Source organism: Erpetoichthys calabaricus, chromosome 12 (genome assembly GCF_900747795.2).
Source record: "Erpetoichthys calabaricus chromosome 12, fErpCal1.3, whole genome shotgun sequence".
In the NCBI taxonomy this organism is placed as follows: Eukaryota; Metazoa; Chordata; class Cladistia; order Polypteriformes; family Polypteridae; genus Erpetoichthys; species Erpetoichthys calabaricus.
In genome coordinates, this window is record NC_041405.2 from 90,156,485 (window position 1) to 90,171,009 (window position 14,525).

The 14,525-nt window shown below is 40.0% G+C and overlaps 1 protein-coding gene across 3 annotated transcripts in view; it reads right to left on the reverse strand.

Annotated features, from left to right (window-relative positions):
• Positions 1 to 5,304: 5,304 nt before the first annotated feature.
• Positions 5,305 to 14,525, reverse strand: part of lnx2b (ligand of numb-protein X 2b) — a 67,696-nt gene continuing 58,475 nt past the window's right edge. For all 3 annotated transcript variants that reach the window (XM_028815845.2, XM_028815846.2, XM_028815847.2), the window contains 3 exons: positions 13,871 to 14,096; positions 8,827 to 8,985; positions 5,305 to 6,965 (listed from right to left, as the gene is read on the reverse strand). In XM_028815845.2, coding sequence (XP_028671678.1) covers positions 6,830 to 6,965; positions 8,827 to 8,985; positions 13,871 to 14,096 — 521 coding nt within the window. In that variant the 3' untranslated portion in view covers positions 5,305 to 6,829. The remainder of the gene's footprint in view (positions 6,966 to 8,826; positions 8,986 to 13,870; positions 14,097 to 14,525) is intronic.

A 14,525-nucleotide genomic window follows, 5' to 3' on the forward strand; every position in this document is an offset into this window, starting at 1 on the left:
TTGTTTTATGGTCACGGATTCCTGTGGTGGTGGCATTGTGGTTATTGCTATTGGCTGCATCCTCGTAGCGTTGGGAGAATGTATTTTTTTGTAAGATTTTGGGTTTGGTTTGCTCCAGTACACATTAGGATTGGTGTTGTCTTATCCAGTGTTAATTCTTGCCTTGCAACTGGTGCTGCCTGCCACTCTGTAATGGAGAAAGTGGGTAAAGACAATGATGGGCATTTGTGCTCACCTCATGGTATGTGATACAAAATGCACCCTTAATCACACTTTCTCAGGATTTTAAGTGAAAGCAGTGCACAGAAATCAATTTCTGTTTTCAGCACATCACTTTTGGGCTGCCGAGAAAAATTTGCAGCATAGTTATGTTTTCTGTCACACTTTTTATTGCAAAAATTTTTCAGAAATGGGTAATTAAAAATACAAGAAACTCAGCTGATTAATAACAAGCAACTCCGATAGTGGATGGTGTATATGTTTCACTCCTGCTTTTCATAATAAGCCTAATGAGGCAGCAATATTAGTGCACAAATAAGTTGATGCCTCGAAAATAATCTCTTATGGTGGCTGCTGTTTCATCGTAATTGGGAACATCTATTAAACCAAACCAGCAAAATGAATTCCCAACTTTCAATCTTTACTTACCAATATGTGCAATTATATGTATAATGACTGGACACTTTGAATCTTAAGTCCAAACTGGGCCTCCCTCGCCTAGCACAGCAGCATTCAACAGTCGCCTTAATTCTACAGTTAAAATGTGGCCCTTGGACAAGCATAAGGGACTGAGGGACTTTTGACATTTTTCCTTCTTCCAACACATCACCTTCAAGAACTGACTGTTCAATTGCTTCCTGATATATCCCATCATTTGATAGGTGCCATTGTAAAAATTAAATGTGTCATTTGCAAAAGTTCTAACACCCTTTCAGTTGTAAGGCCTCAGAACTCGCTAGATCCTTAGTCTGAACTGGCTTAGCTTGTTAGGCATCAACCTGGTCAAGATTGTCATTAAGAATTATCAGCTGGTGACAACTCCAGAGCCTCAGATTTTTGACACTCAACCACCATGGGCCTATCAAAGGAACTAACTGAGGATCTGAAAGTTAAACTAATTGATGCCTACAAAGCAGGGGGGAGGCCATACAAAGATGTCAAAAGTACTTCCACAGCCTGAGATGCCATTAAGAAATGGAAGTAGAGGGGAATCATGGAGGGTCAATCCAAGAGCTAGAAGTGCAAGAAAACCGACAGGACAGCTTGTGTACTGTGCAGGAAACTAAAGCAAATCCCCATAGGACTACAAGGGACCTGCAGGAAGGTTTAGCTGAGGTTTACCTCCATTGAAGAGCCTTCAGAAGAAAACCGAACCTTGGATCACATCACAAAAAACAACACCTGCATAAGACAGAAGCATTTTAAAACCAAGTCCTGTGGACAGAAAAACTTAAAAATTCAGATCTTTGGCCACAACCACAAAATGTTTGGAGAAACAAGGAGTAGCATCTGAAGAAAAGAACACCTTTCCATCTGTAAAGTAGAGGATGGGTCTATTATGCTTTGGGGAGGTGGGCAGGTAGTGGCACAGGAAAATGCTGTGCAAGTACAGGATGGAATGGGTTCCACTAAATAAACAAAATGTGTAAAAAGTGAAGGAGTCCGAATACTTCTGAAGGCACCGTATCTACACAGCATCTGTAACCAAGACCTCTGACATATTGCCATTTCTGGGCATATGAAAAAATACCCTTGTTACAACGTTCGTAAAGTTTTTCTATCCCACCAAGATAAAATAACTCTCCTGTCATCAATTCATCTTTGGCATAGCACATCCTAAGCAGCCCTTCAGAGTGAGGTGTTGCGTCTGGAGAAGAGCTTGGGCCTGGCAACTCTTCGAATCTTCGGTTTTTCAGAGCAGGCTTTGCAGTCCAAGCAGGACGGCTACCATGAAGCAGAAGAGGGAGGGGTGGTGAGCAGCTTTCCTTGAATTGACTGCCACAAACATCAAAACCGCCACGACATTTTAAAAAAATAAATAAAAAATAAGAAAATGCATGTAACCTTGTTGGCACTGAATTGGGCCTTGAGTTTCTTTAGTAGTGGTGAACCATTGTGATTCCGTTGTTTTGATTGTCGTTTGGGTCATTATGACATAGTTAACTCATAGACTTATCCCCACTTATAAAACACTTCTTAAATTTCAGCGAGCCTCGAGACTCCCCTTTCTTTAAGGGTCTGATCTGTCTTGCAGTTATGAATTGCTCCTCAGTGACAACATCTCCTTCAGTTGTCGATGTGGCGAAGGAAGGGGACTTGTGCTGCTGTAAGAGAATTAATCTATGAAGTCGTATTTTTCTCTAGTCGAAGAAAAATCAGCAATAGTAGGGCTTTCTTGCATCTCAGAAACATACATGGCAAACCACAAATGCTGGAATCATACATGTTTCAGTTCAGAGGCACAAAACAATACCTCGATCAGGGTCAAGCTGAAAGGTTTCTGAGCACATCCTCCTCTGTCCATTAGAAACACTGGTCAATTATGTTGAAAAGTGAACATTAAGTGCATCATATTTGACTTATTTTTAAAAATACTGTCCAAGTTAGATACTTAATGTAAAAAATGCATGAAGCACCCACAGCCCTGTTTAGGCCTTGTCCTTGGCACACCAAGTTAAACATCTTTGGAGCTGCAGGTCAGGTCAGGTCGAGAAGCATGCACTGGTACAGTGAGTGTCCGCATTCACCACACAATGAAACAGATCAGGATCCTGGTTGGCAATCTCCCAGGCAGACACACAGTTCAGTTCCACCCCCCAGAAATGACCATCTATCTGTCGCAACCAGGTGTTATGTGGGCATCCCCTAGGCCTGGTCCAGCCCCAAGAATTCTCAACAATGAGGATCCTGCGAGCCAGATCACCCTCAGGGAATCGCCCCACATGACCATACTGCCGTCACTGACGCCCCCTCACAATGCAAGTAATGTGCCTCATTCAGGACTCGATAAGCAACCACTAATTCAACACAAAGCCAAACCAGCAGTAGGATTCCCAAGGATTCTCTGAAGAGACACAGTACTAAAGGAGTCCAGTCTTCGTCTCAGGTCTCACAACCATATAGCAAGAGAGGAAGCCACATACCCCTATTGGGAGTACCACACATCCCTTTCCAGCGACCTCATGACCCCCCTGTGCTTTCCCAATCCGTCTACTGACTTCATAACAGGAGTCACCAGAGACATGAATGTTGCAGGCGAGGTAAATAAACTTTGCGAGAAGGTCGACTTCCCTCCATAAACAGACACACTGCTGATGGCTGTGCCCAACAGGTCATTAAAGGCCTGGATCTTGGTGTTTATCCAGGACACTCGCAAGCCCAGGCACTCAGACTCCTCGCTCAGTCCCTCAAGAGCCCCAATCAGAGCCTCCATTGACTCCGCAAAGATCACAGCATCATCGGCAAAGTCAAGATCGGTGAATCTTTCTTCACCAAGAGATGCCCCACAGCTGCTGGACCCCACGATCTTGCCCAACACCCAGTCCTCTAAACATTGAACAGAGTAGGAGCAAGAACACACCCCTGATAAACCCCAGAATCAACTGCGAAAAACACAGAGGTCCTGCCTCCACTCTGCACAGCACTCACAGTACCAGTGTACTGGCCGGCCATGATATCCTGCAACCTGGAGGGGATCCCTTGAAGTCTTCCAGGGCAGTTCGATCAACTGAGTGGAACGCTTTACGAAAATCGACAAAAGGCTGCAAAGAAACTCTGCTGATACTCATGTTTGCGCTCAGTGAGAATCCTCAGTGCCAGAATGCGGACAATAGTAGACTTCTTAGGCATAAAACCAGGCTGCTCCGGTCACTAGTAGGTAAGCAAGTGATCACGGATTCTATTGAGGAAGACCTTGGCAATCTTTGGAGCTGCCATATACCCTAACCCTCCAATATGAGGCATGCTAAATACACCATGAACAATGCCTTGTGATCTGTGATCTACTGCGCCTCAGCTTTTCACATCATCCAGGCCAAATGGAAGAATCCTAACCTCTCTACCCTTTTATTATCCTATTTAAAAAGGAGTAAGAATTCAATTTGCTCAATCAAGAACTGCATCTTAAAATGAACTTCTAAAAGTCTCTAGCCTGCAACCTTCCACATATATTTATTTGTTTTCTCTTCTATACATTTTGAGAGAATCAGTGGATTTGTATGTGTGTATATATCTCCAATTTAATAAAAGGATATGTGTCTGTCTTTGTGTCCATCCATCTGTCATTCTAAAAGATGCTGCATCACAAACATTGTTAGAAATTCCAACAGATGTCGCTTCACAAACATTAATGCTGCTTTTATGAATCCCATACCAAATGGCATATAATGGAGACATGTGCATTGCATGACATTTAATTGTTAAAAATACAGAAAAGAGTCACAGACATTAACTTCATGTGGTTCTTTTATTTTCGATTTAGGGACAAGTTCTGAAAAACTGAAACATTCATCACATGAGAGGTTTGTGGTGAAACATGCATCGGTCATTGGCTATGGGCTTATTTTGTAAGGCTGTGTGGGGAATGCCAAACATGAAGCACTTCGACTCCGTGTTATCTGGACCGGTGCATTCGGAGGATTGTTAGTCCCAACAGCTACACGGGTGTTCTACAGGATTTGCTGGAAAATGGCCCACATGTATGAGTGATGTCCTGATGTGCAAATGCACACCTAATGGCGGCACTTGACTTGGTTCCTCTTATTGTGTAAAAGTGTTAAGTGTGTGCGTTTAGAGAGCAAACCTTTTAGTGGATCTGGATCATTTCTAAGACTTGGTGACCTGGTGGACATGTTTGTGGTCACTGCGATAGGCTGGTTAGTATCCTGTCCAGTCTGACTGCAGCATGTTTTTATTTCAAAAGCACCTCAATTCATTCAATATTTGCAATCTGCCAGACTTCAGGCTGGCTAGCAAGTCAGCATTTGATTTTCAGCGGGTGGCAGTTACATCAGTTGAACTCGAATGAGGTTTGCAGCGCATATTCGTTCAGCTACTGTATGTAAAAGAAAATCAAAATCAAGTACAAAGTAGGAAAATTATATTGTAAACATTACATGGCATTTGCACACTAGAGATTTCCCCACACTTTTGATGTGGGCCAAGTTTCTACAGAAAATAACAGAATATTTTTAGAAGTACATTTTGTGTTTGTTTTTAATTAAACACCTTCACAGAGTAATACACTTTTTCCTGCATCTAAATCCAGAACAGAAAGACAATAAAAAAAAAAAAAACAATGCAAAATGGTTTTAAAATTTCCTTTTATTTTTATGGTTTAAAAGACCAGCAACATATGGAAAAGACCTCATCAGCTAATACGACCCTTCATGTAAAACCTGTCTAGTAAAACATTGCAACAAATAAGGTTGTTTTGTTTTAATGCATACTGCATAACGTTTTCCTTAGGGATCCTTTTTGTTTTTTTGACACATTATTTTCTCCAATGTTATAATAACAAGCCCCCATTTTCATAGCCAGCTTCTCAGAAGTGTGACTTTCACCAGTCGTCTCGGCCTCTCCGCTGATGGAGCGCCGCGGCCGGGTGTTCACCGCCAGACGCCACTACCAACCTCCACACTGTTTGCTTATTATTACCAAGAGCAAACACTTCTAAACATAATTCTTACAAGTGTGTCTAATGACAGGCAAACTACATTTTTATCTATGAACAAATGATTTAAAAAAAAAAACAAAAAAAAACCCTAAAGCCTACTGATTTGAAGTCATTAAAACGGAGGTTAACACATTTCTTAAGATTTAATTTTGAGCAAAGTCAAATCATTTAAGTTAAAAGGCGCTAGCAATAAGCAGTGTTATCAAGTTCTTAATCAAGCAAGATGCTCAACTTGGACTGAAATCTGGCTGTTACTCGGAGTTTATGATCAATAAGTTACCTTGGCTATAAATACAATAAAAACATAAAAGACTTCTTTTGACAAGGCCAAGAAAGTTAGAAACAGGGAGACAGAGAGCACATTTCAGCAGCGTTTTCCCCGATACGTGCAAACAGCAGACAGTACCAAGTGCAGATTCCCAACTTCGTTAAGCAACCTATGAAGAGTCCGCACGTGCGGCTACGGGACGTCCTTATCTGTAGGGAAAGTGTCAGATTAAAAGCTGTGTCTGGACACAGCTACACATTCAGTGCATCATCTTCAACTGCTTCAGCCTGTCCTGTGGGGTCAAAGTTAAAGCCTTGCATGTCATCTACAAGCGTGCAAAGCTTAACAGACTTGATTATCAAATCGTAGTGTCACCGAATGTCACCAGTCACAAAGTGGCATTACATTCAAAGTTACAAATGCATTTTGGCCTTCAAGTTTTTAATCGTCATGCCAAGTATAAAATTTCCACTACCGTCAAGTCATGTACCTGAACCGCTGTTTGTCAATAGCGGCCGTCTAAAATCCAAAGGGCACTTTAGTGGTGTTAAGTAGAGACAAGCAGAGCATGAAGAGGAACAGACTGAGCAGAATAAACAAAGCTGGAAAAGAAAAATGTCAAGCAGGCCGCAGTGGAAATTCTGAAAGGAATATTTTAAGGCAGTTGGGTCACTGGGGCTTACCTTCCTACCAATTTGTTTTTTTAAGGGCAAAAATCATCCCATGCCACTACAGAAAGGTGGTATAAAACTCTTCTTGCTAAGGGATCCTAATGTGCAACTGTGAAGTCAGTCCAAAACAAAACAGACAGGTGTCAGCTGCTGCTTTTGCTTTTCAAAATGCGACAGCATCGTAAGGCAAAGTGTACAGCAAAAGTGTGAAGGCCGCTAAACCAGGCTTCCGGGCCAGGAAACCACCGTCACAGTGACTTTGTTCTTCTGTAACTTCAGCATAGGAATGAGAGACGAATTGTTCATGTCAGCAGTGCTCACGCCGTTCACTGCCACAATCTCATCGCCGCACCTGCAAAGTGAATCCAAGAGATTTGGTGAACATTTCGTTTTACTCACTAGTGTCAAGTGCTTGTTTGCTTCTTATGATAAAAAAAAAGTGAACCAAAACATTTCTTAAAATATAAATCGCCATCTCCACGGCCTGTCCAAAGTCAGGGCAGTATTTGAACAAGTCACACTGTGGTAGTGGAGGGAAACTAATCAGTCAATCTGAATCAACATCTCTGGAGCCAGCTAAGCTACTGTATATAAATTAAATGTATGATTATTATTACTACTATTATTATTAAGCATTTATATTAGGACACTAACTCATACATGGTATTTTCATTGTCTGCTAAGTTAAACTGATGATTATGCACTTAACAAGGCTGCAGAGGTGAATATGGCCAGAAAAGCAAATCCATTTTCTGTAAGTACACAGTGGTGTGCAGCAGGTGCGTCTTCTTTGCTTTTTGTGATTTCCATGTACAGCGGATATCATTACACAGACAAAACTCCGAGTTTGTCCAGTTTGGAGACTTACTGTACTCTTTGTAAAGGTTACTGTTCTTTTGGCCTCATCAGATCTCCGACACGTACTAAAGCAGTTCACAAGACGTCAGGATAACAAGTGGCACTTCCATGGCTGAGATCATGGCTCGCTCCTGAAAAGGGGGGGCTTGATCTGTGTTTCGGGGGGAAAGGAGTTACACCAGATGTAGGAAATCAAGGACTTTTGAGTATCATGCATGATCAAGTGCATTGTGAAACAATGAAATCGAGCAACATATTGGGACTTGGGTGAGGTTTTATCAAAAACTACACTACACTGTGGTAGTAAAATGGATCGAAGTTCTCAGGCAAAGCTTTCGATCTATTGGCCAATCTGAACCACAATCGTCACTAATGATCATGAGCTCTGAGGGTGTTACCAAGGTGTCCAAATTAGGTATCTACACAAGCTTGCTGGGTTTATCCTCCATTACTGGGCTAGGACCTCAAAAACATGGAAGATGAGAGAGTGGATCTGCTAATTATCTGGATCAAGAAAGGCCATTTAAGGTGGGAGTGTTATATTTATTATATAGGTTGTAGTCAGAATTCCTCTGGATGTCTCTCATGTTAGATGCATCAACCCCATCCCATTTGGAGAAATCTCAGGACATGTGGATTCTGTGTCCTTCTCTGACTGGATTGGTAGAGACACAAAAACACGGAGAGGGTTGCCTGGTCCATCTAGTGTGGCTTGTCGCCACTGCGGACTTGACCAGGACATTCAGATACTGCGGTTAAGTGAAGAGGAACTTGTGTTAAACTAACTCTGTTTGACTATTTCTGACCTGCTTGTATATTCTGGAGCATTTTAGTTTCAAGGCGTATTCTTCCCATTTCAAGCAAATGTGGTGCTCTTACAAGACACAGAAATTTGCAGTCATTAAATTAATAATGCACATGGATGTTAATTGTATTTCTTTGTTCACAAGCTACTGTTAATGTCAAAGCTAAGTGGTGACTATAATGGTTCACACTCCCCTTTTTCCACCATATTCAACAGCCTCGATTAAGTCATTTAATCTGCCCGAACTCCAATTTTAAAAATGTACGTGAGCAACACTAATGTATCTAGAGGTTATAAATAATTAAGCATTATTTGATAGTCACATGTAACTACACAGCATTTCCAAAAATATATGTATTAAAGAAAAAAAAGCTTTCAACTACACTAATGGTTAAGATAAACTGGCTAATATAATTTTTTCAGACATAAGTGGGCTAATGTCAATAGGGAACTGTTACCAAACCTCAGGAAATTGCGACCACCTTAAAGAGAGAATTCACGAAAATTATGGCACATTCATAAAAGCTTTGATGTAAAAAGTCTCACTCACTTGAGGCGGCCATCATAATGAGCTGGAGTTCCAGGAACGATGGTCTTGATGAAGAAGGGTTGCTGACCTTGACTTTCCTGAAAGCCTCCAACGATACTGAAGCCCCAGCTCTCATTGTTGGTCTTGTGCAAGGCAATATCGTGGCACCAGTGAAGAGCGCTACACAATAAAAAACAAAACACACACACATTAGTTCTCAGGATTTATGAAGGCAAACACTCCAAAAAAACCCACAAATATGAAAATCCTCAACTGGCATTCATGATCTAACACACATGTGCCCAGCATTCCCTACCTGGAACGAACAAGTTCAGACAAATGTTTTAATGGGTGGACACTTGTATTGGTAGGATATTTTGCTGTGATGGAAACCACCACCGGTTACACGTCTGTAATGGCGGTAGGTAGGTAGGTAGGTAGGTAGGTAGGTAGGTAGACAGACAGACAGACAGACAGACAGACAGACAGACAGACACACACACACACACACACACACACACACACACACACACACACACACACACACACACACACACTTACTTTATTAATCCCGATGGGAAATTCACATTCTTCAGCAGCAGCATACTGATACAATAAATAATATTAAATTAAAGAATGATAATAATACAGGTGAAAAAAAACAGACAATAACTATGTATAATGTTAAATATTAACGTTTACTCCCCCTGGTGGAATTAAAGAGTCGCATAGTTTGGGGGAGGAACGATCTCCTCAATCTGTCTGTGGAGCAGGACAGTGACAGCAGTCTGTCGCTGAAGCTGCTCTTCTGTCTGGAGATGACATTATTTAGTGGATGCAGTGGATTCTCCATAATTGATAGGAGCCTGCTGAGCGCCCTTCGCTCTGCCACAGATGTTAAACTGTCCAGCTCCATGCCAACAATAGAGCCTGCCTTCCTCACCAGTTTGTCCAGGCGTGAGGCGTCTTTCCTCTTAATGCTGCCTCCCCAGCACACCACTGCGTAGAAGAGGGCGCTCGCCACAACTGTTTGATAGAACATCTGCAGCATCTTATTGCATCACAGTAGACAGTGTAAACTGAGGCACCAGCTGCTTAGCAAGCACAACTGGTTAACTCCACTGATAAATACTGATATTGCCAAGGTCAACTCTAGGAGGACAAAAACATAGAAAAACAGCCTTATCTATACATATTAATAAAAGGCAAAGCCCTCACTGACTGACTGACTGACTCATCACTAATTCTCGAACTTCCCGTGTAGGTGGAAGGCTGAAATTTGGCAGGCTCATTCCTTACAGCTTACTTACAAAAGTTAGGCAGGTTTCATTTCGAAATTCTACGCGTAATGGTCATAACTGGAACATATTTTTTGTCCATATACTCTAATGGAGGAGGCGGAGTCACGTATCGCGTCATCACGCCTCCTACGTAATCACGTGAACTAAAAACAAGGAAGAGATTTACAGCACGAGTCAAACGCGGGAACGAAGGTAAATGACGTTAATTTTTGACTGTCTTTTAATACTGTGTAAGCATACATATTAACACATGTGCAATTAAACGTGTGCATTTACAGGGTGATTTCTCAGGCTTAAAAGCTCGCCTTTTATCAAACGCGGGAACAAAGGTAACTGACGTTGTTCACTGTCTTTTAATACTGTGTAACCATACATATTTACACATGTGCAATTAAACGTGTGCATTTACGGGGTGATTTCTCAGGCTTAACAGCTCGCCTTTTACTAAAAAGGTAAATGCAAAACTATTTTCAATCATTCTATGATCTGCTTCTCACAACTGAAGGCACCGTGGCTGATGGTAAATGACGTTAATTTTTGAGTGTCTTTTAATACTGTGTAAGCATACATATTAACACGTGCAATTAAACGTGTGCATTTACGGGGTGATTTCTCAGGCTTAAAAGCTCGCCTTTTATCAAACGCGGGAACAAAGGTAAATCACGTTCTTCACTGTCTTTTAATACTGTGTAACCATACATATTAACACATGTACAATTAAACGTGTGCATTTACGGGGTGATTTCTCAGGCTTAAAAGCTCGCCTTTTACTAAAAAGGTAAATGCAAAACTATTTTCAATCATTCTATGACTCTCTGCTTCTCACAACTGAAGGCACCGTGGCTGGTGTTACATCACTTGCTGTCCAACCATAAGCTTTACCTGGTAGGTAACCGGACACTCACTTCACTCCCTTTCGGGAATCAAAGCTCTGAGGTTTTCTTTTGTTCTTAATTAAAATTTAAAAGCAATACTTCACTGCTGCTAAGCCCCTCTAGCGCTGACGTCCGAGGTTCGATTACCGTAAGCAAGTGCAGTGAGTGTGTAATTACATTCACGGCATTCATAGTCTGATTCACAATCTGATTGTATGGGTGGTTACCTACGAGATAACGCTTATACTTGGCCACCAAGTCAGGTCGAAGTGATCACTCGAGTAAAGGCAGCTTCACAAAAAAACTGATCCTTAACAAACTGTTATTAGTATATTTTCCCTCAATTTAAAAACGTTTTATTTTCTTCTTAATAAAAATTTAAAAGCGGTACTTCGCCGGTGCGAAGCGCGTTGATTTGACCGACTGACACATACAGACATATTCATGAGTGCAGGTACTTCGGAAAGAAAGCACCGTGTAAACCTAAAGTTTAAATTAAGTTCATAGACCTACAAAAGGTTGCCATTCATTTGAGGCAAGATTGCTTTTCTTCTGTACAACTATACGTTGCATTCTCAAGAGTGTGCTTGCACGGCTTCAGATATATATATATGTATGTCTATATATAAATATGTAAGCTTATAAGTACTGCCTTACTTCTCTTTAAGAAAGGAAGATGTAATGATACTTGATTTAAACGATTCCATGTCTTCCTGGGTTTGCGTAGCTTACTGTCAATATCTTTACACCTGTTTTTAACACTTATTTACTGAAACGGGCTTTCACGAAAAAAGTTAGGGCTTTGCTACAGGATACACCCTCCACAAGTTAAGCAAGTCAAAATAAAATATATATTTCTGTTTTATTTAAACCTTTTAAGTTCGTATGCATAGCCCCATTTGGCTGTTTAATTTTTTTTTTCTTTCTTCAGTAATATTTAATCTCCTTAAAGAAAAAGAACATATCCATTTTACTTTTTTTGTATCTCTTTAGTAATATTTTAGTGTAAAAGAATAACCAGTATTTAAACCTTTTATGTTACTTTATACATTTATTTTACACAATGTTGAAAAATTAATAAGAAAGCTACATATTTTGGCAGCTGCTGCTTTCATTTTCAATGAAATGAAAAAAGCTCTCCAAGAGAAAACGTCAATGAAGAAGAAACAGTTTGCACTATCTAAAAATCAGAAACCCTCATTTATAAAAGTTTGCTGCAGATGACTTAACTGAAAATAAATGAATAGTTCCTATGTGTATAATACATATTTATCTATTTTACTTATGCCTTTATTCCACCAACTTACAACATCTGAGGTACAATTTGTTACATTACTTTTGTTTTTTGCAGCACAGGCAGGTGAAGTGACTTCCTCAGGGTCACACAGTGGTGTCAGTACCAGGATTTGAACTGACAAGCTCCGGGTTTACTGAAATATTACTGAAGAAAGAAAAAAAACGAAAACGGGCAAATGGGGCTATGCATACAAATGTCCATCCGTCCATTATCCAACCTGCTATATCCTAAATACAGGAGCCAATAAGTACATATGTTTATATACAGTATATACAGTATATATATATATATATATATATATATATATATATATATATGTAGATATGTAAATTTGTATATGTATATATATGTTTATGTGGATGTGTATCTGTGTATATACGTATGTATATGTAGATATGTGTATATGTAGATATGTATATATATATATATGTATATGTATATATATATGTTTATGTGTGTCTGTGTGTGTATATTATATATATATATATATATATATATATATATATATATATATATATATAAAAGACAGCAACACTCATAACAATGACAACACAATTACATTGACAATCATGTTATGTTATTTTTAAAATGTTTCCTTTTTTTTTTTTCATAACCTCTTTAACACACTACTTCTCCGCTGCGAAGCGCAGGTATTTTGCTAGTATATCAATAAAAAAAGCAAAATCATTCCCAAATTTCTGAAAATGTAATTGAGGCCTAAGGCAAATTCAAAAGCCCTAAAACCAAGGTGTGACAGGAAGATTTTCTCCAACAGGTGGGCCCTAATGACCTGTTCAGATTGATTACAAGGGAGGGCTTAGATGTGTAGATGCAGCTGAACCGTTTTCCATACAATAACTTGTTTTACATATAAAATTCCAGGGATAACTGTAGCTAATAACCATATAACTGTAAGCTATAACATATTAATGTTTAGTAATTTCTATGCTGTTCCATTAATCATCTCCAACCCCCAAACCAGATCAGTCATACTTCCTATCTAACACATGCTGAACAAATACACTCAGACACCAAAGCAAAGCACACAAAATTCTTATTCTAAATACAAATGTAATTGTTTTGTTTTGGTTTTTTTTATTGGAAATACATTATTGTTAAGTTCATTGGCAGTTCTAAATTGTCCTGGCCTGAGGGAGTGTAGATGTGTGTGAGTAAGGTTAGTTCCTGCATTGTGTTGGATTCTTTTAGCATTTTCTCTGACTTCCTGCAACTCTGAACTGATTTCATTGGATTTGACAATGGATGGATAGATGAATGAGCATGGGTGGGAAGCCAAGTGTGTCCTGAGGTGGGCTCCTTGTCCAGAGACAGACCCTGTCTTACTCCCAGTGCCGTCAAGATGCATACCAGGACAAGTCGAGACTGATAGTTTTGAGTATGTCTGAACTTTGAGTGGTGTTGTATTTGTTCTGATACTCTGTGTTGATCAGGAATGGCTTTGCACAACCCGAAATTAAGTGCACTAAATGAATGAAAGGAAGGAAAGAAGGAAATCTGGACCTGGAAGAATACAAGAAAGAAATACACACACCTGACTTTTACATTTCACTGTAACACCGTTCAATAATTACCTGGGCAAGTTAAGCCACATGGACCACAAGTGTGAAAAGGAACTTTCAACCTCCCTTCCGCCTTCACCTAGGTCATCAGCAAACTCCCCCTCGGGTTTTTCAGACAAGGTTCCCAACACCTTTAACTGAATGTTGGAGTGAGCAGCATTGGCTTTGAGAGCAGAGACTGCTTCACTGTAGGTCATTTGTGTGAGATCCACTCCATTAACACTTAGCAGAATATTCCCTGTATATCAGAGACATCAAAAACTGAGTTAAGAAGCTGGTTGGAGTAAATCACTTGCAGATTAAAAATGAACAGACATGTACAGCTACAAATAAAGGAGAGGAGGTTAAAAAAATGAAATACCAATCATTACCGTAAGTGTTTCACCAAGCAAAGTGGCACACATTTCTTATGTCTTACTATGATATTTTGAATAAGCCTATTCATGTTCCAAAGCATATCAGCTTACAAAATTAAATTTAAACTACTTTGTCAGAATGGTAGGAAGGAGGTGCAGAACCATCACTGACCGTGCTGTCAAGAAGCCTTCTGGACTATAAAAATATTCTTTTAGCTCAACTTGCATGGTTATGGGTGACCAGCCTCCACAGAGATGGCCAGAAAGTTTGAAAACCCTGGGAGGACATGTGTAGGAACATGTGTAATGTG